At 47.5% G+C, this 27,808-nt stretch overlaps 1 protein-coding gene across 2 annotated transcripts in view; it reads right to left on the bottom strand.

The window, feature by feature from the left end:
• LIX1 (limb and CNS expressed 1) overlaps positions 1–27,808 on the bottom strand; it is a 65,168-nt gene that overhangs the window by 6,481 nt on the left and 30,879 nt on the right. Inside the window, exons 3-4 of one of the 2 annotated variants that reach the window (XM_056112611.1) lie at positions 9,598–9,738; positions 7,402–7,497 (exon numbers count right to left, since the gene is read on the bottom strand). In XM_056112611.1, the coding sequence (XP_055968586.1) occupies positions 7,402–7,497; positions 9,598–9,738 (237 nt within the window). The remainder of the gene's footprint in view (positions 1–7,401; positions 7,498–9,597; positions 9,739–27,808) is intronic. The other variant, XM_056112612.1, reaches the window with a different exon arrangement.

Genomic DNA, 27,808 nt, shown 5'->3' with positions numbered 1-27,808 from the left:
CCTGGTGGCCCAATGGCTGTCATCCTCCAGAGGCCACTGGACAGTCAGGTTTGGGCCCGCAGTGACAAGACACGTGGGGCCTCACGGGATGGAGGGGGAGTCGGCCCTTCCCCCCACCCCCTCCCATCCCAACAAGATCCCGAGTCGCTGCCCACAAACGGTCTCTCTGGCTCCTGATCAAGCTGCTTAACGGCTATGATCCCAGAGACTCAGGGACAAATCTCAGAACCCAGAGGGTTTTGGCAGAAATCCCTCCAGATTTAATTGCTAAAATTTCAGAATTTCAAAATTGCACGGCCACTACTGCAACCCCACGACATCATATGTTATTTATAACCAGCAATAGAAAACAAATTGTCTACTGTTGCCTTTTCGGCAGATCTGAGTGTTGGGGTAAAATCCCAAATAATGATGGTGGGTCTGGTGTCAAAATACTGAACGTGATCAAAGTAGAGAGAGAGAGAGAGTAATGTGGAAATCATCTGCCTCACAGATAAGGAGTGGGTGTGGGATGGGGGTATACTGGGGTTTTTGGTGGTGAAGAACGAGTGCTGGTGAAGGTTCGGGTGTTTCATTGTATGACTGAGACTTAAACCCAAACGTTTTGTAACTGCTCTCACAGTGATTTAATAAATAAAATTATATATATATATAAAGATAATTGAACATTTGTGTTCAAATGCTATAAAATCTCTATTTCCATGAATATTAGTGCATCTATTATTTGCTGGGGCTAGAGTGATAGCACAGCGGTAGGGCGTTTGCCTTGCAGGCAGCCAATGCAGCCAACATGGCCGACCCGAGTTCGATTCCTCCGCCCCTCTCGAAGAGCCTGGCAAGCTACCGAAAGTATCTCACCCGCACAGCAGAGCCTGGCAAGCTACCCGTGATGTATTCGATATGCCAAACACAGTAACAACAAAGTCTCTAATGGAGACGTTACTGGGCCCGCTTGAGCAAATCGATGAACAACAGGAGGGCCTTTACCTTTACCTTTTATTATTTGCTAGATATAAAATAAAGTTCATTTTAAAAAATTAATGGTCACATAGGGCCAGAGATATGCTCAATGGACTAAACACAGGCCCCTGAGCTGCTCCAGGAACCACTATGAAAACTGCCAGGTATGTCCCCGACACCCCCTACCTGACCCCCTCTCCCAGATGTAAACGCCTGGAATAATGGAAAATCCAGGAGAGATTTGAAGATAAAATGTGAGACCAAAACAAATACCTTATTTGTAATGTTGGCTTCTATAACACACACAGAGCGTTCCTGGTGAGGCTGGGAGGGCCTAGTGTTTTTACCACTGAATTTAAACACCATGATTTACGAAGTTGCTTATGATGATTCGTTACAGGCATTCAATATTCTAACACCAGCTCTAACACCAACACCACCGTCACCTTCCCTCTACCATTGTCTCCATTTTCCCTACCTCCCCTCAAGCCTCCCCTCAAGCTCCCCATAGCAGTAATAATTTATTTTATATTTCTTGTCACCATTAAATGACTAATGGAATGATAAAAAAAAATTCACCATCAAATAAACAAACAAACACTGTCCTCCAGTTGTTCATTGATTTTTGCTTGAGCGGGCCCAGTACCATCTCCATTTTGAGACTTGTTGATACTGTGTTTGGCCTATTGAATATGTCACAGGGAGCTTGCCAGGTTTTGTTGTGTGGGTAACTCTCGATAGCTTGCCGGGCTCTCCGAGAGGGGTGGAGGAATCGAATTCAACAATGTAAAAATTTTGTCTTACCATGTATACAGTGAGTCCTTGTCTGAGGGTTTACTAAGCTATTGTTGCTAGTTGAGACTTCTGTGTTAATGTTTCTGTTAGTCAAGCTTAGTTGACTTCTACGTCACATTCCCATCCAATCTGATATGCTCCTACTGGGATGCTAGTAGTGTAGACTTTGGAGCTCTCACTTCAGAATATTTGACTGGGCAGTCCAGCCAGAAGCAAGGCAATAACTGTTGGGGTGTGAGTGCAGCTGCCTGGGCTTTGGCAGGGTGGGACCTAGCCCACCCTCTCCCAAGATCGCCCTGGACATCTCACCCAATACTTACTGCTGGGCCATGTGGTGTTGGGTATCTGAGTTGGGGTCAGGTATCTATCCCTGTGTTGTCCTTCTCTTTTATTTGTTTTTTTGGCTCAGAGATCCTGGCTCTGCGCTCAGGGATCACTCCTAGTGGTGCTCGAGGGACCACATATAGGTCAGGGATTGAACCCAAGTCAGTCATGTGCAAAGTAAGTGCCTGATCCAGTTCAATCCTTCTGAGCTCCAAAGAACTCCTTTTGGGGGGATCACAGCCAGTCATGCTCAGGGCTCATTCCTGGCAGTTCTTGGGGTTTCTTAGAAACATGCTAAGCTGGGGGTCGAACCCAGGTTGGCAAACACCTTATAATCTCTCCAGTCCGTCCCTAACCCATCTTCTCGCCTTTCTATTCCTTCTTCTACAGAGGTACTAATCTTGCTCCATCACTTTAGAACGTATAATAAAGAATTTCAAATTCTTTCTGGCACACTCCTTGGTTCTCCATCCTAGGATGAAATTCATTACTGGGAAGTGCCTGAAGCTCTGTGCTGTGTCCCTGGACTCCAGTGGAGCTTTGGCACCACCACTGACACGCACAGGCTCCCTGGAGGCGGATTCCAACTTCGTGTATTCCTACACGCCACTTCCTGCTCAGCCCAGGTCCCTGTGCTGTCTCCCGGACCTCTGCAGTCTTTTTTTTTTTTTGCCTTTTGGGTAACATCCAGTGATGCACAGGGGTTACTCCTGGCTCTGCACTTAGGAATTACCCCTGGTGGTGCTCAGGGACCATATGGGATGCTGGGAATCGAACTCGGGTCGGCTGTGTGCAAGGCAAACACCTTGCTATTGCTCCAGCTGCCCTCTGCAGTCTTTGATGTGTTGTCTTGTCGATGATGTGACCTTATCAACAAGCTTGGGGAGTCTGGCAGGGCAGAGAGAACCACAGGGGTCTGTTTTAACTACACAGGCAGGGGCGAGACTCCAGGGAAGCAATGAATCAAAGTTGGCAAATCACACAGGTTCAGGATCTCTCATTGGAAATTTGGATATTTTGTTTTCATGATTTCTGTGCATTCAATTTGAGCGGGGAGGTAGTTGGGGTCACAGCGGTGCTCAGAGACTATTTCTGCATATTCGCTCAGGAGTGAGCCCTGACTGTGCTGGAGGAAACCCTGTGTGATGCTGCAGACTTAAACTGGGGTCATTAGGATGCAAGAAAGAGCTTTACTTGGTATATTCTCTCTCTCTCTCTCTCTCTCTCTCTCTCTCTCTCTCTCTCTCTCTCTCTCTCTCTCCCTTCCTTTTTCCCCCCTCCCCCGTCTCTACACCTCTTTCAGCATTCACTTCAAGTTTCAAAAATAGTGCCTTATTCTATTAGCTGGATCGATGGCTAAACTTTTCGGAGCTTTGTTGCTCCTTGATTTTGCACCTGAGACCAATACCACAGTCTCTTACTCTCTTCCCAGCCCTTGTCTGGGGAACAAAGCTGTTTTCTGAGTGATCCAGGCAGTTCCCTGGGGCCCTCCAGCCTGGCTTAATGCTCTGCTGTCTTGCAACACTTTGCAAATTTCCAACTCAAGGCGCTCCCTGCGTTTTCATTTCGCCCTGGACCGGGGCCCTGCAAATCACACAACCAGACCCCATTAGCAAAGTCAATTGAAAGTGGGAGAGGAAACCCAGCCCGGGAGAGTGGGTAACTGCAGCTCCCCTTGTCTGGCTCCCCGGCCAGCCGGTCATTATGTCATTCATCCCATAGGAACCGGCAGCAACCCTGGCTCTGGCTCGGGGCATGCCTGGCGCCACCTTCTATGAGAAACAAGCGTTGGCCTCTCGGCCACTTTGTGGGGAGAGAAGGCACAGCCACAACTGGGGGCTGGCAGGGCTCTGCGATTCATCAGCAATAAGAAAAACAAACAGTGTAAATGGAGAACTTGAAAAACAGGTGGGCACCATCTCCCCACCCACGAGGAGCGGATTTAAGAGGAAATTTGTTTATGGGATGGGGTTTTAAAAGGCGACCTGGAGAATTTAGCAGAGATGTAAATAAACACGGCTTCCTGGGACTGCATTAGGCCGGGACACAATCCCAAGAGCAGCCTCACTGCAGTCGGCCTCCAATTTGACCTTGACAAAATCCAGGCCCCCAGGCATCAAGCCACCTCCCCACAGGCGTCTCAGCTTGGCCTCCTTGGGGAAATCCACCACCCCCCACTCCTGCCAGTCAGCAGCCATCAGGAGACCCCAGTTTGCTTTGACATGCCACTGTCATCCATAGCAAGACCCAAACACAGCCGTGACCCACCAGGAGCACGGAACTGCAGCAATGCTGCGGCACAGTGCGGACACAACTGGATGCATTTAACCTGGGGTGGCAGGAGTGCGCCCCGGCCAGCAGGCGACCTTGAGCAGGGCCAGGAAGAGGGATGTGCTTCCTGGTTCTCTCCTGCTGTGCTGTCCCAGGGATTCTCCCTGCTGTCACCAGTTCCCCTGCTTCTGTCTCCATCCTGCCTGAGAACTTATGAAATATTCCTGCTGGATGACTTGAGTGATTCATTCAGCCCTTTAAACACCCGATTACAAAGACCACACAGCAAACAGCAGCCTATGAGGACAGGCAGCAAAAGCGATTCAAGTTTTACTAAAAAAAATGGTGAGCCAGAGCTTTTCCTACTCCTTGGAAGGAAATCTCAGATTTTTTCCCCTCAAAAAAACCCCTTACCTTCCCCATCTTTGGCAGACTAAGTCACTCACCCACGGTCAAAAATAATTCCTGGGTTTCTGAAAATACCTACTAAATCACATGCAAGCTACTATGTACAGGCACAGACAACATTCATTTATAATTTTCTTAAGGACAATATTCTCTCGTCAGAGATAAAGGGGAGAGATTAAAATCATAGAGGTTCTACCTTGGGGAGTCCTATTATGAAAGTCTCACAAAAATCCTAGCCATGAGCCCTGAGATTCTGATCTGATGGACACAAACACTGAGTGTCAAAATAGTTATGGTCACAGGTGGCAAGCAGATTTCACACATTGTCCGATATGACATTTTCTTTTCTTTTTAGGTCCTGAGGTCACCCCGGTTGGTTCCAGGGTTCTGACCTAAGCTTCCTACGTGGAATATCTGTGTTGGTCCTTTGAATTCTCCCCAGTCCAGGGCAGGTCTGTTAGTGCTTTTATATTCGTGTTCTCTGTCTCTCTTCTCTTCTCTTCTCTTCTCTTCTCTTCTCTTCTCTTCTCTTCTCTTCTCTTCTCTTCTCTTCTTCTCTCCTCTCTCTCTTTTTTTCTGGGCCATACCTGGCAGTGCTCAGGATTTACTCTTGATTCTGACTCAAGGAGCACTCCTAGCAGGGCTTGGGGGACCATACAGGATGCTGGGGATTGAACTCAGGTTGGCTACAGGCAAGACAAATAACTTCTGCCCATACTACCACTCCCCCCCGCCATGTACCTCTCTTGTAGCCCCGACTCTGTTTGATAGGTATGGAGGAAAAAAGGACCCCTGACAGTTCAACTTTCTCCGTATCAAGGGCCTTGAAAGTGCTTAATGTAGGGAAATGACTGTGTCCTCATCTGAAGCCTTGATGAGGTTGCAGAAAGCTGAGGGAATCCATGCAGTACCCTCCTGCACTTCAAGTGAAGTCACCCTTCCTCAGCAGCATGCCTGCACACAGGATGAATGCTGGCCTTCGCTGAACAGTTCCCATATGCAGAAACTGTCCTCTCTATCATACCATCCTCACAGAGGCACTAGTAGGTGGCACCACTAAAATCATTCTACCTGATTTATATATGATTGAGGAGACAGATTTGGGGGTGAGTAACCAGCCCAGCAAAGCCATTGATGGATGCTTTGTCTGGCTCTCCTGAGGGGGTCCCAAGATCAGTGAATTCAAAGGCTAAGAGACCAGGGCCACTTAGGGAGAATCCAGCATACCAGACATATTCCCAGGAATAATAAGAAAGAATATTTTTGCTCGCATCACATATGGGACACACACTCACACACACCACCACCACCACCACCACAGCCGCCGCTGTCACTGCCCAACAACTCTTTGGCAGGAGGAACAGATATACTAAAAAGTAGCCAACCATGGAGTTGAAAAGAGAATGTGAAAATTTGAATTTTCCCCAGAAAGCACTTGAAAGTTAATGGCTTCAGGGATCAACTGCAATACCACTAAAACATTTACTGTGCGTAAAATGTTGTGTTTCTGATTGTTTCTTGAAATCTAATCCATGACGGGTTTCTTGGAATCAAGTTGAAAACTAGAAATAATGCGAGTTCTTCATTATGTTGTTGCCATTAGCACTGCAGGAAGATGCATGCTTAGCTGCATTTGAGTTCAGTTTGTCAGAATTTTATGTTCCACACTCTATGGAGTTCTCTTCTGTCCTGTCCAATATAGGACAATAGTCAAGTCTGTGAGCTTAGAAGTCTGTCTACCTAGGTCTGACTTCTGGCTCTGTTCTTGCAAAGATGAGACAAGGATAATAAACACACACACACAATACACACACACACACACACACACACACACACACACGCACACATGTTTACGTAGAGAGGGTTAGATGAGAACATTCTTCCTGCTCAGCTCAGTGCCAGACAAGAGAGATGCATCCAACAAGTGGCAGCTGTTCTTACTGTGACAATTTTTTAACTTGCAAATACTAGATATTAAAGCTCTTTAGCCCTATTATTGTTGGTCCAGTAGCACATGAAAAGGGGTTGGTTACGGTGGCTAAATATTGGGGTTTAATGCTAGGAAGGAGCAGATCTTATTTAAGAAAACTACCAAGTGGTCACACAACACTTCAGAGGACTGGCTTGGCTTTGAGGGAAGACTTTGTAGTAAGGAATGAGTAGAATGTTAACAGCAACATTAGCTGGAAAAGCAGCTCACCTGTTTCTTTTACTTTTTTTGGGGGGGTCACACCCGGCGATGAACAGGGGCTACTCCTAGTTCATGCATTCAGGAATTACCCCTGGCGGTGCTCAGGGGACCATATGGGATGCTGGGAATTGAACCTGGGTCGACCGTGTGCAGGGCAAACACCCTACCAACTGTGCTATCACTCCAGCCTGTCACCTTAAGTTTCTTGACTGAAGTCTTTCACTTGCATTCAAAAAAGAAGCAAAGATTGTGCCTTGTCTCCGTTAGCCTGCTGAGTTGTGGCTAAGATGGAGTCAATGTGACACATTCTAAAAAGATTAAGTTAAGAAAGACCAAAACACACAGATGGGCAAAAATAGTGGATTACTGGGAGAGAGACATTAGTGGAGAGAGTGGCAGTCAGCCAGATTTCTCGGTGGTGGGATGAATAAACATGCAGAGGAAGTTGGTACCTGAAACTCCAGCATGGTCTTCCCCATGTTGGACTCCAACATGTAGTGGTAGGCTCCGATGCTGGTACTGGGGTCGTCGGCATCATCCAGAGTGCCCTGGGGAGGAAGCAGAAGTGGAAACCATTGCACTCTTCCTTCTCTTCAGGAGGTCATGCATAAAGCCTGGTGCCCCCAGCTCCTCCTGTGGGGAGTAGTAGCAGATGACCTGCAGCTCTCCTCATCTTTCAGGCTATGTTCTAGAGCCAAGACTCCAGCTGGCTGAAGATAAAATCCTGCATCTCATCTTGACTCAGAGTAAAAACGGTGCTGTCATCCATTTCAAAGGAACTTTTGATTAGATGGTGAGTTAATTATATTCTTGCTAACAGAATTATTACCCCTAAGCAGACATTCTCTCTCTCGGCTCAGCATTTGGTGGGTGACGTTGGTGATATTTGCACGGCTGCCCTCTGGAGCTGCTTTCATCTGCTGTTGCAATGCTCTTGGCTTTTGCCATCCAGAGATGACTGGGCAAAATGGTGTAACCGACAGGGAAAGGAGTCTCTGGTTTTATGGACTATTTATCATTTATTCCATGACCCACAGTGGGAGTTTTTCACACATGCTGCCGTTTGGTTTCTTGACCACTTCATCTTTAAGAATTGGTGTGTTTGTTTGTATATATGTATGTGTGTGTGTGGGGGGGGTGGAGCAGAAATGAAGTTCCCCCTCTGTTTGTTCAGGGAGAATGATGGTTAGAACTCACATGAAGACTTGCCCTTCAATATCCCGTAGCCTGGGCTTCCCAAGAAGTTGGGTTGAAGACTTTGAGACTGAATGAACAACAACTGTGAGCATAAGATAGCAACAAATTTATAGCTTTCGAATGCAATAACATTAACACACTGCTGCTGAAATATTTATGTTGGCTTTTTAAATATCCCAGAGGAAATCCATGCAGAAGGCTGCAAGCCATATATATTCTCTTCCCTTAGAAATTTCCAAGGGGGAAAAAAATGATAAATTACATTTACACTGAGGGCCCCTCCCTGCTGCTGAGTAAATTCTGCACCAATAAATCAGGCATCATTTTCTTAACTTCTCTTCCTCAAAGGCACTTAAAATTTGCAGACATAGAAAATAAAGGCTTCCTTTCATCCTTAAGGGGGGAGAGGAGAGGAGAGGAGAGAGAGAGAGAGAGAGAGAGAGAGAGAGAGAGAGAGAGAGTAGAGCTCTGTGATGGCTCACTGCAGGCCAGCCAGTCTGTACCAGCACTTTCCAGATCTCTATTCTATAAGAGCATTAATGAGGGGACAAGAGCACAGGCGCTCGTATTTGGGGATAATATCTTTTGCATTACCAACCAGCAGCTTCCCCAGAAAGACAAATCCTTTTTAGCTGAGGATCAAAGGAATCAAAGAAAATAAAATCTCAGTTGGGGTTTATTCATGCTAAGGCAAAGCCAGGAGGTGGCTAATCCCTTCCGGTAATGCCTAGTTTCTGCCCTTCCAGGACACCCAGGGAGACCCCTGCTATTATGGCCCCCAAAGCTTCCTCTGGAGGAAGCAGGGTCAGGACCACTCATCACTCACGCAGTGTCGCATCTACTGCTGTAGAGCTGAGACACTTCCTGTCAGAATCTCCCAGTCAGCTTATTGGCTCCTTAGACACTGGGTTTTATGATTAGGAAACCTCCAAAGCTCTTTGTAACAAATCATTGATATGAAGCATGATACTTCTACTAGCCACCAAATAGTGGGTCCATGGAGTTTCCTAGAAGACAGTACTTATTCTAGATATCAGTAAAGAATGCTGAATTTGGGGGGAAAGGAAGGGGTATTTTTCACTAGATTAAATTTGTCACTAGATTAAAGCAGATTCAACTGCACGTGTTCTCAGACCCTCAAAGAGCCCATGCTGTGCAAGTGGCAATTATTCCAATCAACAAATCAAGCAAATGATCTACTTTGATTTAAAGCTGTTTCATGGGGAGACAGAGAGGCCAAGAGCATTCTTAAGACTGGTCTAGGGAGCCAGCTTCAACCTCAGCATTTCCAATCAAAGTAGTCCTTCTAAGGGTTGTTGTTTTTGCTGAACATTAATGACTCAATGGGTAATAATTAAACCCATCTAGTGCTTAGAGAATTTGCTCACTTTGGCATCTCCCAAGATTTAAACCCAGTGCAGCCAGCTCCTCCCTCCCTGGTGGGCACTTACGCTGGTGGAGGCAACTGCTTCGTGCACACTCTCCATGATGAATTCCTTGGTGATTCTGCGAGAGGGCAGCTCATTGAAGAGGGAGTTGATGAGTGCCACTTTTGCTGCATCCCGGCGGGCCTCCGCTCGACTTAAGCAGCACTTGAGAAGGAAAGGAGAAAGGAGTGATGGAAAGATTTCACATCTTGTTGTTTCATCCTGGCATCACTGGGTCTTGGACATTTGTGCTTATCTGTTGGTTGTCTGCAGCTGTTCTTGCATACCCATCGCTAATCTCTAGACCACCCTGCAGAGTTCCTTTCAGCCCTGCAACACATGCAGAAGTCTTGGAGAGTCTTCAGATGCTTTTTGTCCCTATCACAGTGGCTTCCTATTCAATCTCCTATTGAATGTGGGCTAAGCACCAGGGGCTTTGCACCTTCTGCTAATAAATAATAATAATAAATAGAACTCTCATATGATCCAATGATACCACTTCTTGGTATCTACCTCCAAAACACAAAAACATTAATTCAGAAGGATATATACACACCTATGTTCATTGTGGTGCTCAGTACAATAGCCAAGATAATAGAAACAACCCAAATGCTCGACTATGGATGAATAGATCAAGAAGTTGTGGTATCCTGGTGAAGGGACGGGTGTCAGAACATTATATGACCAAACACCAATCATGAACAACTTTGTAATAGTGTATCTCACTGTGGTTCAATAAAAAGTTAAAAAAAAAAAGAAATTGTGGTATATATACACAATGGAACACAATGATGGAATAAGAAAGAACAAAATCATGCAAGTTGCCACAACATAAATGAAACTAGAAGGTACAATGCTGACTGAAATTAGTCAGAAGGAAAGGGATAATAGATACAGAATGATCTCCCTCATATGTGGGACCTGAGATACACAATAAGCAACAAAGGCAAAGTCAACCCAACAGGAGAACTGACCCACACAACTGGGTTTGGAAGAGGGATTGAAAAGGAGTTGTGTTGGGGCCCTAGGAAAAGAAGGGAGGTAGGTATACTGGTGAGAGGTATGTTGGAATGATGTGCATAGGAAACCCATCATTAACATATTGTAAATCACAGAACCTCAGTCAATTAAAAAGGTAAAAATAATGAAAATAGTAATAACAAGAAAAGTAATGGAAACAGTAATGCACATGCTACTATTGCATGCTAAGTGATTGTATTCATTATCACAGCCTTCCTCAATCCTTATTTCAGAAAAAAAAAACAAAACAAGGGGCTGGAGAGATAGCACAGCGGGTGGGGCAGTTGCCTTGCACACGGCCAACCCAGGTTCTATTCTCGGCATCCCCCAGCACTGTCAGAAGTAATTCCTGAGTGCAGAGCCAGGAGTAACTCCTGAGTATTGCTGTGTGTGACACCAAAAAAAAAAAAAAAAAGAAAGAAAGGTAAAAGAAAAAGAAAACAAAACCCAGATACCATCATAAGGAAAGAAAGGAAAGAGAAGCTACGTTAACACCTGTGCTTTAATAATTAAAAGCACAGGCTCTGGAATCCGCTTTAAAATTCCAAAGCTGGCCCTTAGGAGCTGAAAGACACTGGGCCAGTTAGTTTTCTCTTGTCATGGGACTGATATAGCCGTGGTGCACACAGGTCAAATCACCTGCTCAGTATGTGACTGAGGACAAAGCACCAGAGACGAAGCACATAACAGGGCTCATAATATGCTCGATTCAGTCCTTCATCCTCCCTACCAGCGGAGCATGCCTGTCAGTCCAACCCTTAAAGCTTCCGCTTTCCAGGGGCAGGTACCCCACCTCCCTGCTAAGCCTCAGTCTCATATTCTGCCCATGCCCACAGTCGGATGGCACACGCTCCTAAGGCCCTTCTGAGGTTAGGGGCTGGTCACCCTTCCCCTCACATGTTTCACCCAAGTGCAATTAATATTCATCCCAGGAATCCCCGCTTCCATCCAGTCTTGTTCTTGACTTCATCCTGCCCTCTATTGGTGTCAGCTGACCCAGTTGACCCAGCCTCAGGTTCTGGCTTTGTGTGTGTCCTGGGGCTTCAGTGACAGAAGCAAAGTGTCCCTGGAGTCCACTGGGCTGAGCTCTACTATAATGAATGTCAGTCTCCTACTGGGGATAAACACTTGGGCCCTGTCGACCAGTACTCCGGCTCTGCCCCAGGGCCAGCGGGACACAGGTTGCCCCTCACTGGACAGTGCGCTCTCCGAGGGCCACTGAAACACTCGGGTCTCAGATTCCGAGCAGCTGGGGAGCTGGGGAGAAGTGGCCGTCCTGCTGTGTGGGTTCAAAGAAAGCCGCTAAGCCTGATGCCCTCCATGTCTGGCACTTTACCTCAGCTGCACCTGCCCCGCACTGTCTCTGTCACAGCTGGCTGCAACCCGTGAGATTCCCTCACCCCACCTTTGTCCCCACACACTGAGCATGAGTGCCTTGAGGTCAGACTCTGGCCCTGCCCACTTTGCTCCTGCAATGGTCACCAACCATGGTGACTATGGGCAGGATCCCCAGGACACACTGTACTTCCTCCTGCACCTCTACACTGCAGGCCATGAAGCCTCCTTGTGTATCTGTGGGTACCTTCAGTGGACCCAGCATCAATGACCAATGGTGCTCTGACCTGGCTGGTAGGGGGAGCAGGGCATGAGCAGGCCCCCCAGCAGGGCTGCTGCCGCTGAGATGTGAAGGTGCATATGTGCTTTGCACTCAAAGAGTGCAACAGATTTAGAATGGTTTGGCACTCATTTGTGATATATTAAACAAACAATAAAACATAGTGTGAGACTAAAACCCAAGAACAGTAGAAACAAGGGCCAGGAGGAACAGTTCCCGGTTGGAAGCTTTCTTTAGGAGTTTGGGGGAGAAGGCAGTTAGGGCAAATACGGGACCACTATGAAAATGAGAGTTGGGCATGAGCACTCTGGACAGGAACTGCATGCTGCAAGGAAGTAAAAGGACAAACATTATAACTTTTCAGTAGCTGTGTTGCAAACCATAATGCCCAAAAGGAAAGAGAGAGAGAGAGAGAGAGAGAGAGAGAGAGAGAGAGAGAGAGAAGTGCTTGCTGTAGAAGTAGGGTGTAGGTGGGGGGATGGGAGGGAAACTGGGGACATTAGTGCTGGGAAATGTACACTGGTGAAGGGATGGGTGTTGGAACACTGTAAGACTGAAACCCAATTAAATAGTGTTGTAACTATGCATCTCACAGTGATTTAATATTAAAAAAAAAGAGTGCAATGAATGTTCTGGAAGCTGAACTGGGGACTGGTGGGGCCAGGGGTGTGCCAGTGATCTCAGCAGATAACTCAACCCTAACCTTTTTTGGTCAGAGGGGTCTGATGTTATTGCATGCTTATGTTAGTGTCCTCAACCAGTCCTTACTGGAATCAGTGGCCCAATCAATAGCAACTTCGCAGGAAGAAAGGAAGGGCTGGGCAGGGCAGGGAGGCTGGAACGGCGTTTCCTTAGGATTCCTTGGGGAAAATGGAAAACCATCTCTTCCTATTCCCTTAACTAGGGTGATGGCTAAGAATCTCCACTGGGTTCAACACTCGCAAGGTGGACAGATAAATTAGGAGTAAGGAGAGGCAGATAGGAGGTAGCAGGCCAGAGGCTGGGGATCACAGAACGTCCATGATAAAGAGCTGTGGCATGCATATTCTAAACCTCAGAGCCAACAACACTGGAAGCAGGAGACCCAAACTATGACAAACCAGAATGAAAAATGTGCCCATCAGGGAGGCAGGCTGGGCTGCGAGGGAACCTGTGGACACTGGAAGGAGAAAATTGATGCTGGATTGGCGTTGAAGACACCGTGTGTGTGTGTGTGTGTGTGTGTGTGTGTGTGTGTGTGTGAAACTCAACTGTGAACGATTTTGCAAATCATGGTGCCTAAAAGTTTTTTTTGGGGGGTGTGGGCTTCTGGGGAAAAGCATGATGCTTGAGGGGATTATTTCCCACTATCCTGATTCCATTCCATTCTCAGGGTTTTTTTTTTTCTGGAGTTATTTAAAAAAATCATCCTACTTATTTTTCTCGGGCCCCTATGTGGCTACATTAGTTGTTTCTTTTTTTCTTGCTTTTTGGGTCACACCTGGCGATGCACAGGTGTTACTCCTGGCTCTGCACTCAGTAGTTACTCCTGGAGGTGCTCAGGGAACCATATGGGATGCTGGGAATCAAACCCGGGTTGGCCGCGTGCAAGGCAAACACTCTACCCGCTGTGCTCTCTCTCCAGCCCGTCTTTTTTTCTTTTCTTTCTTTCTTTTTTTCTTTCTTTCTTTCTTTTTTATAATGTAGGAGCACTGCTATTTATTCAGCCATTGATTAAGCTGATGGAATTGGGCATGAACTCCACATTATTATTGTTACTATTATTATTATTGCTACATGAGTTTTAAATAAGTGGTCTTTCACTGAGATTCAGATGTCTTTTCTTTCAGGAAGCTCTCCCAGATTGCTCCCAGGCCATGATGGGAGGACCCTACTGATCCGCACCCCAAAGATAATGTGGCTTAGTACCTGCAATACACCTGAATCCAGAGTCCAACCTAGGAAAGGCAAGCACAGATCACTGAAGCACCTGACAAAATGCTTGAGAAATTCTCTTAAGGAAGATAAGTAAGGATATAGGCTTCTTGTTATTAAAATTCCAGAAGGGCCAGAGTGAGAGTATTAGCGGTAAGGCACGTGCATGCAGCTGGCCTAGGCTAGATCCCCAGCGTCGGTCCCATATGGTCCCCTTAGCCCTGCGAGGAGTGATCCCTGAGCACGAAGCCAGGAGCAAGCCCTGTGAATGACCAGGTGTGGCCCTCAAACAAAAGAAAACAAAAATTTCAATATGAGCATATTCTGTGTAGTACTTATAGCTGTGCAATATAAAAATGCAATGGATAATGTTCAGAGGAGTGATTAGCCCTAAGTTCAGACACTCTGAGAGGTCCAGTCTTGCTTGACTGTCGGTTTTGTTTATTATTTGGACAACCAGTTTCCTGTCAAAAAGCGGAGTTTTTGCAAACATTACCTGACATCTGTAGGATGTCAGCTCATTTTAATAGGATTAGGGTTTTGGCTTTACAAAATCTAAACTAGAGGCATTTGGGGTTTTTGAATTTGGAGAATTAGATTCAGACCTGGGTCCTCTCTAGAAAGTACATAAATTTCTATCTAAATACTAGCAATTTAAACCATCTTTCATAGAGAGAGACCCAGTAAACACTGCTTAGATAAAAGAAGCTATCTATTTTAAATAAGACCAGCTAAGTACCAGATCAAAGGCGCCACATACATTTACAACCAAATGGCACTGCGTCTGGGATCAAAGGACTGCCCGCAGAGAGCTGGAAAGAGCCTGTCCCCAGTAAGCATGAAAAAGCACTGCAGAGACGCGGCCAGTATCAAGATTTTAAGCCGACACATGTCTTTACTTATTTTATTGTTTCAATGTACAGAATCTTGGGATAAAACGAGAGAGAAAGTGTACCAATTAATAAGTACATAAAATAAAAATAAATTCGGAGCCATCAAAGAGTTTTTCTTGCTCTTATTGTTCTCTGCATTTCTCAAAGACAAGTACTTCAAAATGTCTATAATGTCAACCAGCCGCATTCTTTGAAAAATTTGGAGCTACAAATCCAAGCGTGTAAGGGCTGCATTATTCTCTTTAGGGCTCCTTTCATGGGCCCTCTTCAACCAGGAGAACCTGTAGCCAAGAGCAAATCTAAATCAGAATGTGAATTCTGCAGAAAAAAAAAAAAAGCCAAGGAACTGTCAGAATTACCCTGAAACAGTGAGGAGTGCTGCAAGAAAATAAAAGATGGTAAGTGACAGGCTGTTTTATTGAGGTGTCCAACCTGGCCGGCAAAGACAGCAGCTGGGGGTGAGTGAGGTATGATGCTATTTCAAAGCCGCTTCCCACCAGAGTTAGACTTCCCAGGTTGGATGACTTGTTCTTGCGATTTTTTCAGCCAGACCCCAACCATAACCACAGATTTGTAAATTGTGCCGTATCCACTAACCATTCTAGCGCATTCATTTGGAAGGACAGCTTCTGTCCCTTGCATGAGTGGAAGTGCATGGCTGGAGGATTTAACAGTTGTGGCTCTACTAAAGGCAGCGTGGGCTGCTAGCATCTGGTGTCACACAATTTCCAAGTGACTAGCAGACCCCACGCAGACATTTGTCTTGATGCTCAGATGCCTTTCGTTTGCTGCTAGATTTTTATTTATTTTTGGGTGTGGGGACCACACCCAGTGGTGCTTAGGGTTTATTCATGGCTCTGTGCTCAGGGATCATTCTGATGGGCTTAGGGAACTATAGGGAGTGGAGGGATTGAACGGAATTGGCTGCATGCAAGGCAAATGCTCTACCTGCTATATTATCATTTCAGTCCTACTGTTAGATTTTTAAACCAGTAAACTCCAGGAAGGAAGAAAGGAAGGACGACGGAAGGAAGGAAGGAAGGAAGGAAGGAAGGAAGGAAGAAAGGAAGGAAGAAAGGAAGGAAGGAAGGAAGGAAGGAAGGAAGGAAGGAAGGAAGAAAGGAAGGAAGAAAGGAAGGAAGGAAGGAAGGAAGGAGAGAAAATATAAACAGGCATGTCCGTGGCGTTGCACAGGAAAGCCAACGGAATGGCAATAACGGCAGAGACTTAAAGATAGTAGTTCCCTCCCAAACTACAAGCACTGCTACTGAAAGAATCCATATTAGGGCATCAAATTTTTGCGTGCTTCAGCTAACTTGCAACATTGCTTTCTGTAAAACTGCTTGGCTGCTTTGCACCTGGGGTGGGTGGGGGGGACTTGGAATGTGAACAGGGCATAACTTCTTTCTAAAGTGTGACAGGATTCAGGTGTATTTACTGTTCCTGAAATGTATTGTCTCAGTAAAGCACCCTGCAGACTTGGGTAAAGGATAACTCAGGATGCGGGTAGATTGCCCATTCCGGGAATGTATTGTCTCAGCAAAGACCCCTGCAGATGTCATGGGTAATGGATAACTCAAAATGTGGATGGTCGGGGAGATTACCTAAGGCTTAAGATTCTGGCTATAACCTTGCTTGTGCTGACAATCGATGTACGTAAATGCTGATCTTTGAATCTATAGGCTAAGGAGTGATGTACTTTTAAATGGATTGGTTAAGAAAGTATATGTTGTTACAAATCTATTGGCTATGAAATGCGCGAGCTTTGTTGTAACGGTTGATGAAGGCCTATATAAGACCCCCTTTGAAGCAGCTCGGGGCTCTCAGCCACTGCCCACTCTGGGGTATGCTGTGGAGCCCCAGCATGCTGGTCTAAATAAACCCCGTTTGTACTCCTGCAGGAATTGTGTCTGTCTGGTCTCTCTGCGCCTCCCAGGGCCAGGGGACTCCCGATCCCAACACTACATGGTTGCTGAGAAACCACGTGAGATTTCAGATCCTCAGAAAAGTGAAATTCATGTCTGCTTTTGCTATCAGCTACAGATAACTAATATAAATATTTTGCCCCCGTCAGGTAATTAGAAAGCATCTCAGCACAATAACAATTCTTATTTCTGACAGATGCCGGCACCAAACCAAGCAATTATATTATGAGCATAATCTTTCTTCTTGTTTGTTTTGGGGGTCGCACCTGTTGGTGCTCTTTTCTCAGGGGGCCATAAACAACACCGGGGACTGAACTGAGGTTGGCTGCGTGCAAGGCAAGTGCATTCACCCCTGGACTCTCTCTCTCTCTCTCTCTCTGACTCTCCACTACCATAATCTCAAGAGGTCGATTCCTTTCCCTTACTCTTATTCTACAGATTAAGTTACATATCCCAAGGTCATACAACTTTAAAAAGTGGCCAAATAAAATTTAATGCCAAGTCTGTCTTATTATTTTGTTTTCTGTTTTCTTTTTAATTTGGGGGCCACACCCAGTTTGCTCAGGGCTCACTCCTGACACTGTGTTCAGGGGTCATTCCTGGTGGTGCTCAGGAACCATATGGGCTGCTCGGGTCAACCAAGTGCAAAGCAGATGCCCCACCTGCTCTGACCCCAAGCCTGTGTTACTTGAGGGAACAGACAACCCATCTCTACTTGACACAGAAACTGCCACTCACCTGGAATAGGGAGAGTGTGTGGTTTGGCTGAAGAGTTAAGGCATGCTCCTTACTGTACACGTCTTTACCCAAAGTTTAACTTGTGCTATCCATGAAGCATTTTGACATAAGACTCCAAGAGTTTCTCTTCCCATCTGTACCTGACTAACTCAGCCTCATAAAGAAGAAAAGACCCAGAAAAGAAGTAGTAAAGAAGCTGTGCCTGGTGAGAAGGGAATGCACTAACAATTTATCATATTGAAACAGGTGGGCAGGGAGGGGAGGGAACCCAGTGGGAATGAGGTGTAATAAATTCAGGCGTAATAAAACCGGGGTAAGCTCGCCCAAGCAGTTTCCCTGTCGTGGGCTCCTTTCCCAGTCTCAGAGTCTGGACATCCTTGTTCTGAGAGCACTAAATAACGAGCCCTGTGCCGTATCTACACAGGCACCCTAAGAAGCATGCTCACCAAACTCTGACCAGTCCTGGGCTGCCACGCCCCAATTTGGGATGTGCTAGTCCTTTTTCTCACCTTATGGGGTTCCTTCTTATCCTTGCCTCTCTCAGATTTCCTACGTACTTTTTAATTTTTTTCTTTTTTGTCTCACTCTGGGCTGGAGCGATAGCACAGTGGCAGGGCATTTGCCTTGCGCACAGCCAGGCTGGCTGAGCCAGGTTTGATTCCTCCGCCCTTCTCAGAGAGCCTGGCAAGCTACCAACAGTATTCAATATGCCAAACACAGTAACAAGAAGTCTCACAATGGAGATGTTACTGGGCCCGCTCGAGCAAATTGATGAACAACGGGAGGACAGTGTTTGTTTGTTGTTTGCTGCTTCACTCTGAATCTGCTTCTAAAGGTCTTTTCTGCAGGCAGACAGGAACCCAGGGAGCCTGGAGAGAGGCTGGGACTGGCTTTTCTTTTCCTGAGGAGAGTCAGACCTTGCTCCAGCCTGAGATCTCCTACTCCCTGGAAGGGAGCTTGATGGTGCAGATCAGGTGGGTCTCAGGAGCTGCTGCTGAAGGATCTGGAGGGATGAAGGATGTGCTCCTTCAGAAGCGCCTTCTCCAAGGCCTGGCCTGCCCCAGCAAGACGTGGAGGCCAGGCAGGAGTCAGGGTGCTCTCCCTTCAGCTCTGGGTGGCCACTACCCCAGCTGTCTCTCTGTCTCTGACCCACCCCCACCGGCCTCTCTGTCCTCCTCCCTCCTGTTGTCCTTTTGAAGATTTTCTACTGGATTATGGAGCGATAACCCAGCGGGTAGGGTGTTTGCCTTGCACGCAGCCGATCCAGCTGACCCGGGTTCGATTCTTCTGCCCCTCTCAGAAAGCCTGGCAAGCTACCGAGAGTATCTCGCCTTCACGGAAAAGCCTGGCAAGCTATCCGTGATGTATTCGATATGCCAAAAACAGTAACAAGTCTCACAACGGAGACGTTACTGGATCCGCTCGAGCAAATCGATGAACAACAGGAGGACAGTGCTCTGGAGAGAAGGAGGATGTGGAGAGCAGAGAGCACGGCAGTAGAAGCCCATGTGCCATCCTTTGCAAGGAGTCCCAACTTCAGGCTGAAAAGGACCCTTCAACCAAGCTGAAGCCATAGCAAGGGCTGGAGCGATAGCACCGCGGGCCAACCCAGGTTCGATATCTCCATCCCTCTTGGAGAGCCCGGCAAGCTCCCTGTGGCGTATTTGATATGCCCAAAACAGTAACAACAAGTTTCACAATAGAGATGTTACTGGTGCCCGCTCAAGCAAGTTGACGAACAATGGGACAACAGAGCTACAGAGCTACAGAGCGACAGTGCTACAGTGTAACCAAGCTGGGTCAATAGGATCTGAGGTTTTACCATACAAGGTGATGCAACTATGTGAACAAGTGTCTGGCATATCTCCAAGGGCAAAAGTTATTGGAGCTTCCACAGCTCCAGCAGATAAGAAGTTTTTTTTTTCAAACCCAGCAGTTTCATATCTTGGAATCTACCCCAAGAGCCCTAAAACTCACTCAGAAAAGACATGTACATAATCCTAAATTTATTGCAGCACTATTCAGAGTAGCCCAAATGTGAAAACAAGCCCAGTGCTCAACATCTGACGGCTGGATAAAGAAACTACGGTATATCATCACAACGGAACACTTCTTGGCTACAAGAAGTGATGAAATCAAGCAGTTTGCGACTATGTGATGGATCTGGAGAGTATCATGTTGTGTGGTCAGGAGAGAGACGTAATAGAGTGACCTATCTCATATGTGGCATACAAGAAACATAATAAGGAAACAAATGCTCAACAGAACCTGAGAACAGGTTTTCAGTGGGAAGTTTAATATGGGGGACTAGGAGGGTGGGGATGGATAGATGGACATGGGGACAGTAGTAAAGGGAAGTGGACACTCTAGTGGTAAGTGTGGTGCTGGAATGTTTTATGTTAGAAACCTACTATTAATAATATTGAAAACCATTGTGCCTACAAATTTTAAAGTAGAAAAAAAAATGACCCTAAGACCAACTCATCTGCCTCGTACATTAAGGTAAAAAGGTAAAGGCCCTCCCGTTGATCGTCGATTTGCTCGAGCGGGCCCAGTAACGTCTCCATTGGAGACTTTGTTGTTACTGTGTCTGGCATATCGAATACTCTCGGTAGCTTGCCGGGCTCTCCGAGAGGGGCGGAGGAATCGAACTCGGGTCGGCCATGTTGGCCGCTTGTAAGGCGAACGCCCTACCGCTATGCTATCACTCCAGCCCTCGTACATTATCCTGCACTTTTTTTTTTTGCTTTTTTGGGGTCACACCCAGCGATGCACAGGGGTTACTCCTGACTCTGCACTCAGGAGTTACTCCTGGCGGTGCTCAGGGGACCATATGGGATGCTGGGAATCGAACCTGAGTCGGCCATGTGCAAGGAGAACGTCCTATCCACTGTGCTATCTCTCCAGCCCATATCCTGGACTTTAGACCACTGGTAGGTTCCAGCTGCCTACAACCCCACTAGGAGAACAGCAGCCAGAACTGCAGGCTGAAGCGCCAGCTCAGAGCTTCTCCTGCTTCTCCAGGCTGCCGGGGAGCTGGGGCGCATGCAGTGCCAGGCTCCACATAGGGGCGTATGCCCACTGAGATGGCCCTACACTGTAGCAAGAGTATTTTTTAGAGCAAGAAGGTGCTGTAGCGTGAGCTCCAGAGCCTCACCATGCATCAGTGGTGGGATTAGACTCAGATCTTTAAAAAAAAAAATCATCACATCTTTAATTTTGGGTGTTTTGGGTCACACCCAGTTTGCTCAGGGCTCATGCCTCACTCTGCACTCAGAGATTACTCCTGATGGGGCTGGGGTGACCATACCGGGTGACCCAGATTGGCTGCATGCAGGGCAAACACTCAACCCTCTGTTCAATCACTCCGGCCCTAGATTCAGTCTTTAAAAATCTTTTAATATCCATGGTCAAGGAAAACAGGGGCCAAGAGGACTGACTGTTCAATGGTTGGAATCTACCACAAGTGTATGTGAGGCCGAGGGCAGGTAAGACAGAGAAGGGACCAGTTGACAAGAATGGTTGGAAAGGATCATGTTGAATAAGAACTGAAGGTTGAAAGTAGGTGAAGGGATGTACTTGACAACCTTTCAGTGTCTATATTGCAAACCACAATTCCTAAAGGGAGAGAGAGAGAGAGACAGAGAGAGAGAGACAGAGAGAGACAGAGAGAGAGAAGGAAAATAACTGCCATATTGCTGGAGCGATAGTATAGTGGGTAGGGCGTTTGCCTTGCACACGGCCGACCTGGGTTCAATTCCCAGCATCCCATATGGTCCCCTGAGCACCACCAGGAGTAATTCCTGAGTGCAGAACCAGGAGTAACCCCTGTGCAATGCCGGGTGTGACCCAAAAAGGAAAATAAAAATAAATAAATTAAAAAAAGAAGTAGACTGGAGGGAGGTGGTGTGAGGGAAACTGGGGACACTGGTGCTGGGAAATGTACACTGGTGGAGGGATGGGTGTTGAAGGCTGTACGACTAAAACCCAATCATGAACAGCTTTGCAATGTGCTCACAGTGATACAATACAAAAATTAAAAAACAAATCTTTTGAGAGGGACCAGACAATAGTACAGCAGGGCACTTGCCTTGCCTGAGGCCAACCAGATTTGATCCCCAGCACCCAGTATGGTCCCCTGAGTCTGCCAGAAGTGATCCCTCAGCAAAGAGCCAGGAGTAAGCCTGAGGACTGCCAATGTGACCCCCAAAGCTAAAATAAATAAATCAGTATCTTTTCTTTAACTCGGGTTGTTTTCTTGGGTGGAGAGAGGCGGAGGGACTACCAAGTAGGGCTAAGGGGCCCTGCACCACTTTCCATTGATTCTCAGCTGACCTGGCAGTGCTCAGGGCAAGGGCGGTGGGGGGTGTCCAGGGAACCCCAGGGCAGGGGGGGCACACAGGGTCAGGGAAGCACTTTGGTCCAGCGCCTTCACCCCAGAACTAGGTTTTGTGGAGTGGGGAAAGTTAAATGACTTGGGGGACCTGGTATTCGATATGCCAAAAAGAGTAACAACAAGTCTCACAATGGAGATGTTACTGGTGACCACTTGAGCAAATCGATGAACAACGGGACCACAGCGCTACAGTGCTACAAGAAAAACAGTATTAATGTTTTATATGTGATGCTGAAGCTTAAAAATCGGCCTTGTGGGCTGGAGCGAAAGTACAGCGGGTGGGGTGGGGCTCTGGCCTTGCATGTGGCCGACACAGCTTCCATCCTGGGCACCACAGTTGGTCCCCTGAGCCCCACCAGAAGTGATCCCTGAGCACAGAGCCAGCAGTAAGCCCTGAGCTCTGCCTGGTGTGCTCCCAAACTAAAACAAAATAAGGAAAAATAAAAATTGCCTTTGCGATCTGCAAGGAGCGGTGACAGGCCCTTCATGGGCTTAGGGTTGAGTAGGAAACTCCCCTCTCTCCCACAGCCCTCACTCACACATCTGTGCTCTAGCCAAGATTGGGCACTGATTGGGCACTTCCACCACCAAATCAGCCACTTGTCTGACACCTCCTCTTGCCCCGAGTGTCTCACAGTCTCACTCAGCTCTGAGACCACATCAGATCCCACTTCTCAGGGTGTCTGTCTGGCACGTCTGCTGCCACTTCAAAAGTTCTTCATCACTTTCCTGGGGGTGGAAGACACCTCTGACATCCCTCCCCTACCCCTTGAGTCCCCGCACCCCCCCTCTGTTCTCAGCATCGCTAGAACAGCTCACAGATCTCAGGAAAATGAGCAGCTGTGGATTTACTGTACACAAAACAGCCAGACAAAGAGAGACTGAGGGCAAGGTCCTTCCAAGTGTCCCTGCGCTCACAGGCCACCAGCCCTGTATCCTCTAACCTCACTCTTCAAAGTTGTTCTGAAGGTTTCACAATGCCCGCAGTCTCTGGTTATTGATGGCTGAGTGAATCTCCTTTCTCTTGAGTATGGGAGAGGCACTGAAAAATTTAATTCCTAATCATGAGGCCTGTGCTCTGGGGATCAGCCCCCACCTTGTGGAAAACCTTGGGTTTTCCAAGAGTGATGGCATTAATTTAAACTCCTTCTAGGTAGACAGACACTTACAACAGACTATCTATCACCGGTTATCACCTCTATCGCCTTTATCACTCTTGTCATTTGGCAAATTCCAAACAGGTTAGGTTCTGGGTGCCAGGAACCAGGCCAGAGACCGAACATACTTTCCTTATGATAAATCACAGTGCCGCAACAGCAAACTCACCTCTCCCAACACAAAAATAAATGCAGTTTCTTAGTAAAGGAACAACTTCTACTGAAGAATCAGTGAAAGTGGCATTCAGGTTGGGGGAGGAAAAAGTGCTTGATGACAGTTTGTCTGGAAACTAACCCTTTAGAAGTATGCGAGCACAGCCACCTCACTTGCATCTCAATTCCCTTCACCTTCTTCACGACAATTTCTTAAAGTGTTGCACTGTGCAATGGCAATTCAGCCAGGCCTAATTCGAAGAGCATCAGGCGGTGTGAAATAAAGTGGCCAGTCCACTTATTATACTGTCCTAAAGCTTAAATGAACTGAAACAAAATTCTGGAAATCATGAACATGTTTTAAATAGAAACGTCTAATAAGATACTAGTTTTTTTTTTGTAGGAGTACTGCTATTTATTCAGCCACTGATTAGCTGATTGAATTGTGCATGAACTCCACCTTACCTTTTTTTTTCTTTTTCCATTTTTTTTATAATTTTATTTATTGAATCACCGTGAGAGCAGTTACAAAGCTTTTGGGTCTAAGTCTCAGTCATACAATGAAACACCCGTACCTTCACCAGTGCCCATTCTCCACCACCAAAAGTCCCAGTATACCCCCATCCCACACCCTCCCCCTGCCTGTGGGGCAGATGATTTCCACATTACTCTCTCTCTACTTTGATCACATTCACTATTTCGACACCAGACCCACCATTATTTAAGATTTTACCCCAACACTCAGATCTGCTGAAAAGGCAACAATAGACAATTTGTGTTCTATTGCTGGTTATGAATAACATGATGTTGTGTGGCTGCAGTAGGGCCATGTGGTTTTGAAGTTCTGAAATTTTAACACTTAAATCTGGAGGGATTTCTGCCAAAAGCCACTGGGTTTAGAGATCTGCTACTGAGTCTCTGGGATCATGGCCGTTGAGCAGCTTGATCAGGAGCCAGAGAGGCCATTCATGGGCGATGACTTGGGGGTCTCGTTGGGGTGGGGAGGACAGGCCCGGCTCCCCCCCATTCCGTGAGGCCCAGCAAGTTTCGTCACTGCGGGCCCAAGCCTGACTGTCCAATGGCCTCTGGAGGATGACAGCCACCAAGTCGCCAAGAGGGAGCAGGCGGAGGGACAGAACCCTTTCCTCCCTGGGGTGGCCCGGTGACAGTAACCTACTGCGGGGTCTGGACACATTTCTGACAAAAGCCACTGGGTTTCAAAATCTGTTTCTGAGTCTCTGGGATCAAGGCCGTTGATCAGCTTGATGAGGAGCCAGAGAGGCCGTTTGTGGGCGATGACTTGGGGGTCTCGTTAGGGTGGGGAGGACAGGCCCGGTTCCACCTTCCCCCCACATCCCGTGAGACCCAACAAGTTTCATCACTGCGGGCCCAAGCCTGACTGTCCAATGACCTCTGGAGGATGACAGCCACCAAGTCGCCAAGAGGGAGCAGGCGGAGGGAAAGATACTAGTTTTATTGTTGTCTCTCTCTCTCTCTCCCTTTCTTCCCCCGCCCTCGTATATGTGTGTGTGTGTGTGTATGTTTGTGTGTGTGTGTTGGTTGTGTTGGTGTTTCCGCCATACCTGGTGGTGCTCAGAACTTACTCCTGGCTTCCTGCTCAGGGATCACTCCTGACTCCTGTCAGGACTTGATGGACCATATGGGATTCCAGGGATTGAACTGGGGTTTGCTGTGTGTGAGGCAAAGACCCTACCCACTACTGTCTCTCTAGCCCCCAATATTATTATTTGTCGTTGTTGTTTCTAAAATTTGAGCACCTCAGGTGATGCTCAGGGTCTACTCCTAGCTCTGTGCTCAGGGAGCACTCCTGGCAGGGTCAAAGGACTATATGGGGTGCTGGGGAACCTGGGTCAGCCATCTACCAGGCAAACACCCTGCCTGCTGTACGATGGCCCTGGACCCCTAATTCTTTATTAAGTGATTAAAAATGATGTATGAATGTGCTTCTATGACATAGAAACACTCTCTAGCTGGACTGATACAATTTATACTCTGAACATAATTTCCCTCACAGACCACTTTTGATGAGTAATTTTCCTCCCAAATGTTGGATCCCAGACAGGGTACCAGTGGGGTAGATGTTTTGAGGGTTCTGCTATTGTGTGGACCCTCTAACCCCAAATACAGAGCTTTCTTTAGAAAAGCATGCGGAAAGAAATAGGTCATTTCTCTCTGTCTTAAGCAACGGGCCTCTTGGGACTTCTTCACTTCTTCTTCATTTCTGCTGTTCTTTTTCACTCTGCGTCTCTGGCGAGACCCCCAGCAGTGTGTGGAGGGCCCCGCGGTACAGAGGATCAAACTTGGAATGGATGCACACCAGTGCCCTCACCACTCTGCTCTCCTGCCAGCCCCGTGTATGCGGTTTAATGACACCAAGAAAGAAGAAGAAAAAAGGTCACAGATCCCAAAGATGCAGAAACCAAGTGAGGCACATTTGACTCGTTTTATCAGCCGGCCCCGGTGGCCAAGAAGTTGAAAACTGGCTTCTGAGAAACTCGACTTCGAAGTACGAAGGGTAACTGCAAGTGGTCGATTTTACCTGGCTGCACGGGTGCTGAAGCAGCATTTGCTCAGTGGCACAGCTGCTAGCTGAGCTGGCCACCAGGTCGGTGCAAAGGCAAAGAGGTGGACAGTGAGACCGAGGCTTCTCGAAGACTCGCTGCCCTTGCAGGTGGCTGCAAAACACTTTGGGCTTTGTAACTAAGTGGCAGCCAGTGACCCTGGAGCCAGAGTGAGGGGCCTGTGGGCTGGGGTCAGCGTCACTGACCCCTCTGATTCCTCCAGGCACACAGAGAATGCCACAAGACAGGCCCTGCTGCTAACTGACCCCCTTCCAGCCCCAAGCTGCCGCCCTGCTAGGCCAGGCACAATGGGCCCGCGACCCCGTTAGCAGCACCCGCCCCCACATGGCCTGTGAGAAAGGGCAGCCCCGAAAGGCAGCTCCCCAAGGTAACAGCGGGAGCAGCTTGGAGCTCTGGGCCTGCTGGGCCTGAGGGGGGAGGGGTGTCTGGGGCAAAGGGGGAGGGGACGGACCTGGGGGCCCAATTTTCAGAGAAAACTCACCAGTTCCTGTCAACTGAAAGAAATGTTTCATGCACACAGAAGGTCAGCATGTTATTTTCATAATATAAACCACCTGGCCTCCCCCTTCACCTCTGCTGCAGATGCGGGGCTGTGCAGGGCCTCCACCGGGGCCTGGGAACGCGCCAAGCCCCGCTGTGCTCAGCTCCTGGAGGTTGGCCTTTCCCCTCTCTCCCCCTTTCCCTGCTCTCTTCTCCTTTCCTTCCCCTCCCCTTCCCTCCCCTCTCCTCCCCTTCCCTCTGCTCTCTCCTTCCCTTCTTGTCTTTCATTTCCTTTTCTTTTTTCTTTTCTTCTTTTCTTTTCTTTTCTTTTCTTTTCTTTCTTTTCTTTCCTCTTTACTCCTTCCCTTCTTTCCTTTTTTCTTTCTTTTTTTTTTTTTGAGGGTCACACCTAGCAATGCACGGGGGTTACTCCGGCTCTGCACTCAGGAATTACTCCTGGAGATGCTCCTCGGAGGACCATATGGGATTCTGGGAATTCAACCCTGGTCAGCTGTGTGCAAGGCAAACGCCCTACCCACACTGTTCTATAGCTCCAGCTTCTCTCCTCTCCTCTCCTCTCCTCTCCTCCCCTCCCCTCCCCTCCCCTCCTCCTCTCCTCTCCTCTCCTCTCCTCTCCTCTCCTCTCCTCTCCTCTCCTCTCCTCTCCTCTCCTCTCCTCTCCTCTCCTCTCCTCTCCTCTCCTCTCCTCTCCTCTCCTCTCTACTTCCTTTCCTTTCCTTTCCTTTCCTTTCCTTTCCTTTCCTTTCCTTTCCTTTCCTTTCCTTTCCTTTCCTTTCCTTTCCTTTCCTTTCCTTTCCTTTCCTTCCCTTTCCTTTCCTTTCCTTTCCTCTCCTCTCCTCTCCTCTCCTCTCCTCTCCTCTCCTCTCCTCTCCTCTCCTCTCCTCTCCTCCCTTCTCCTCTCCTCTCCTCTTTCTTTTCTTCTCTTTCCTTTCCTCTCCTTTCCCCTCCACTCCCCTCCCCTCTCCTTTCCTCTCTTCTCTTCTCTTCTCTTCTCTTCTCTTCTCTTCTCTTCTCTTCTCTTCTCTTCTCTTCTTATATCTCCTCTTCTTTCCCCCTCTCCTCCTTCTTTTCTCTTTTCCTTCTCCTTCCTCTTCCCTTCCTTTCCCTTTCCTCTTCCCTTTCCTCCCCTCCTCATCCCTCCCTACCTCTTCCTTAGTCTTCTTCTTTTTCTTTTCTTTCAAGTTAAGATGAAGACAAAATGAACAGACAAGCTTCAGTTTGTTTGACATGGAAGGACTTGGCAGCAGCCCCAGACGCTGGATGGCACAGAGAGGGCTAGAGGAGGCTGGGGCGAGAGGCACTCGTGCTCTTCCTCACCGA

This window comes from Sorex fumeus, unplaced genomic scaffold (genome assembly GCF_029834395.1).
Source record: "Sorex fumeus unplaced genomic scaffold, SorFum_2.1 ptg000018l, whole genome shotgun sequence".
In the NCBI taxonomy this organism is placed as follows: Eukaryota; Metazoa; Chordata; class Mammalia; order Eulipotyphla; family Soricidae; genus Sorex; species Sorex fumeus.
This window is presented reverse-complemented; position numbering and strand designations above follow the sequence as displayed.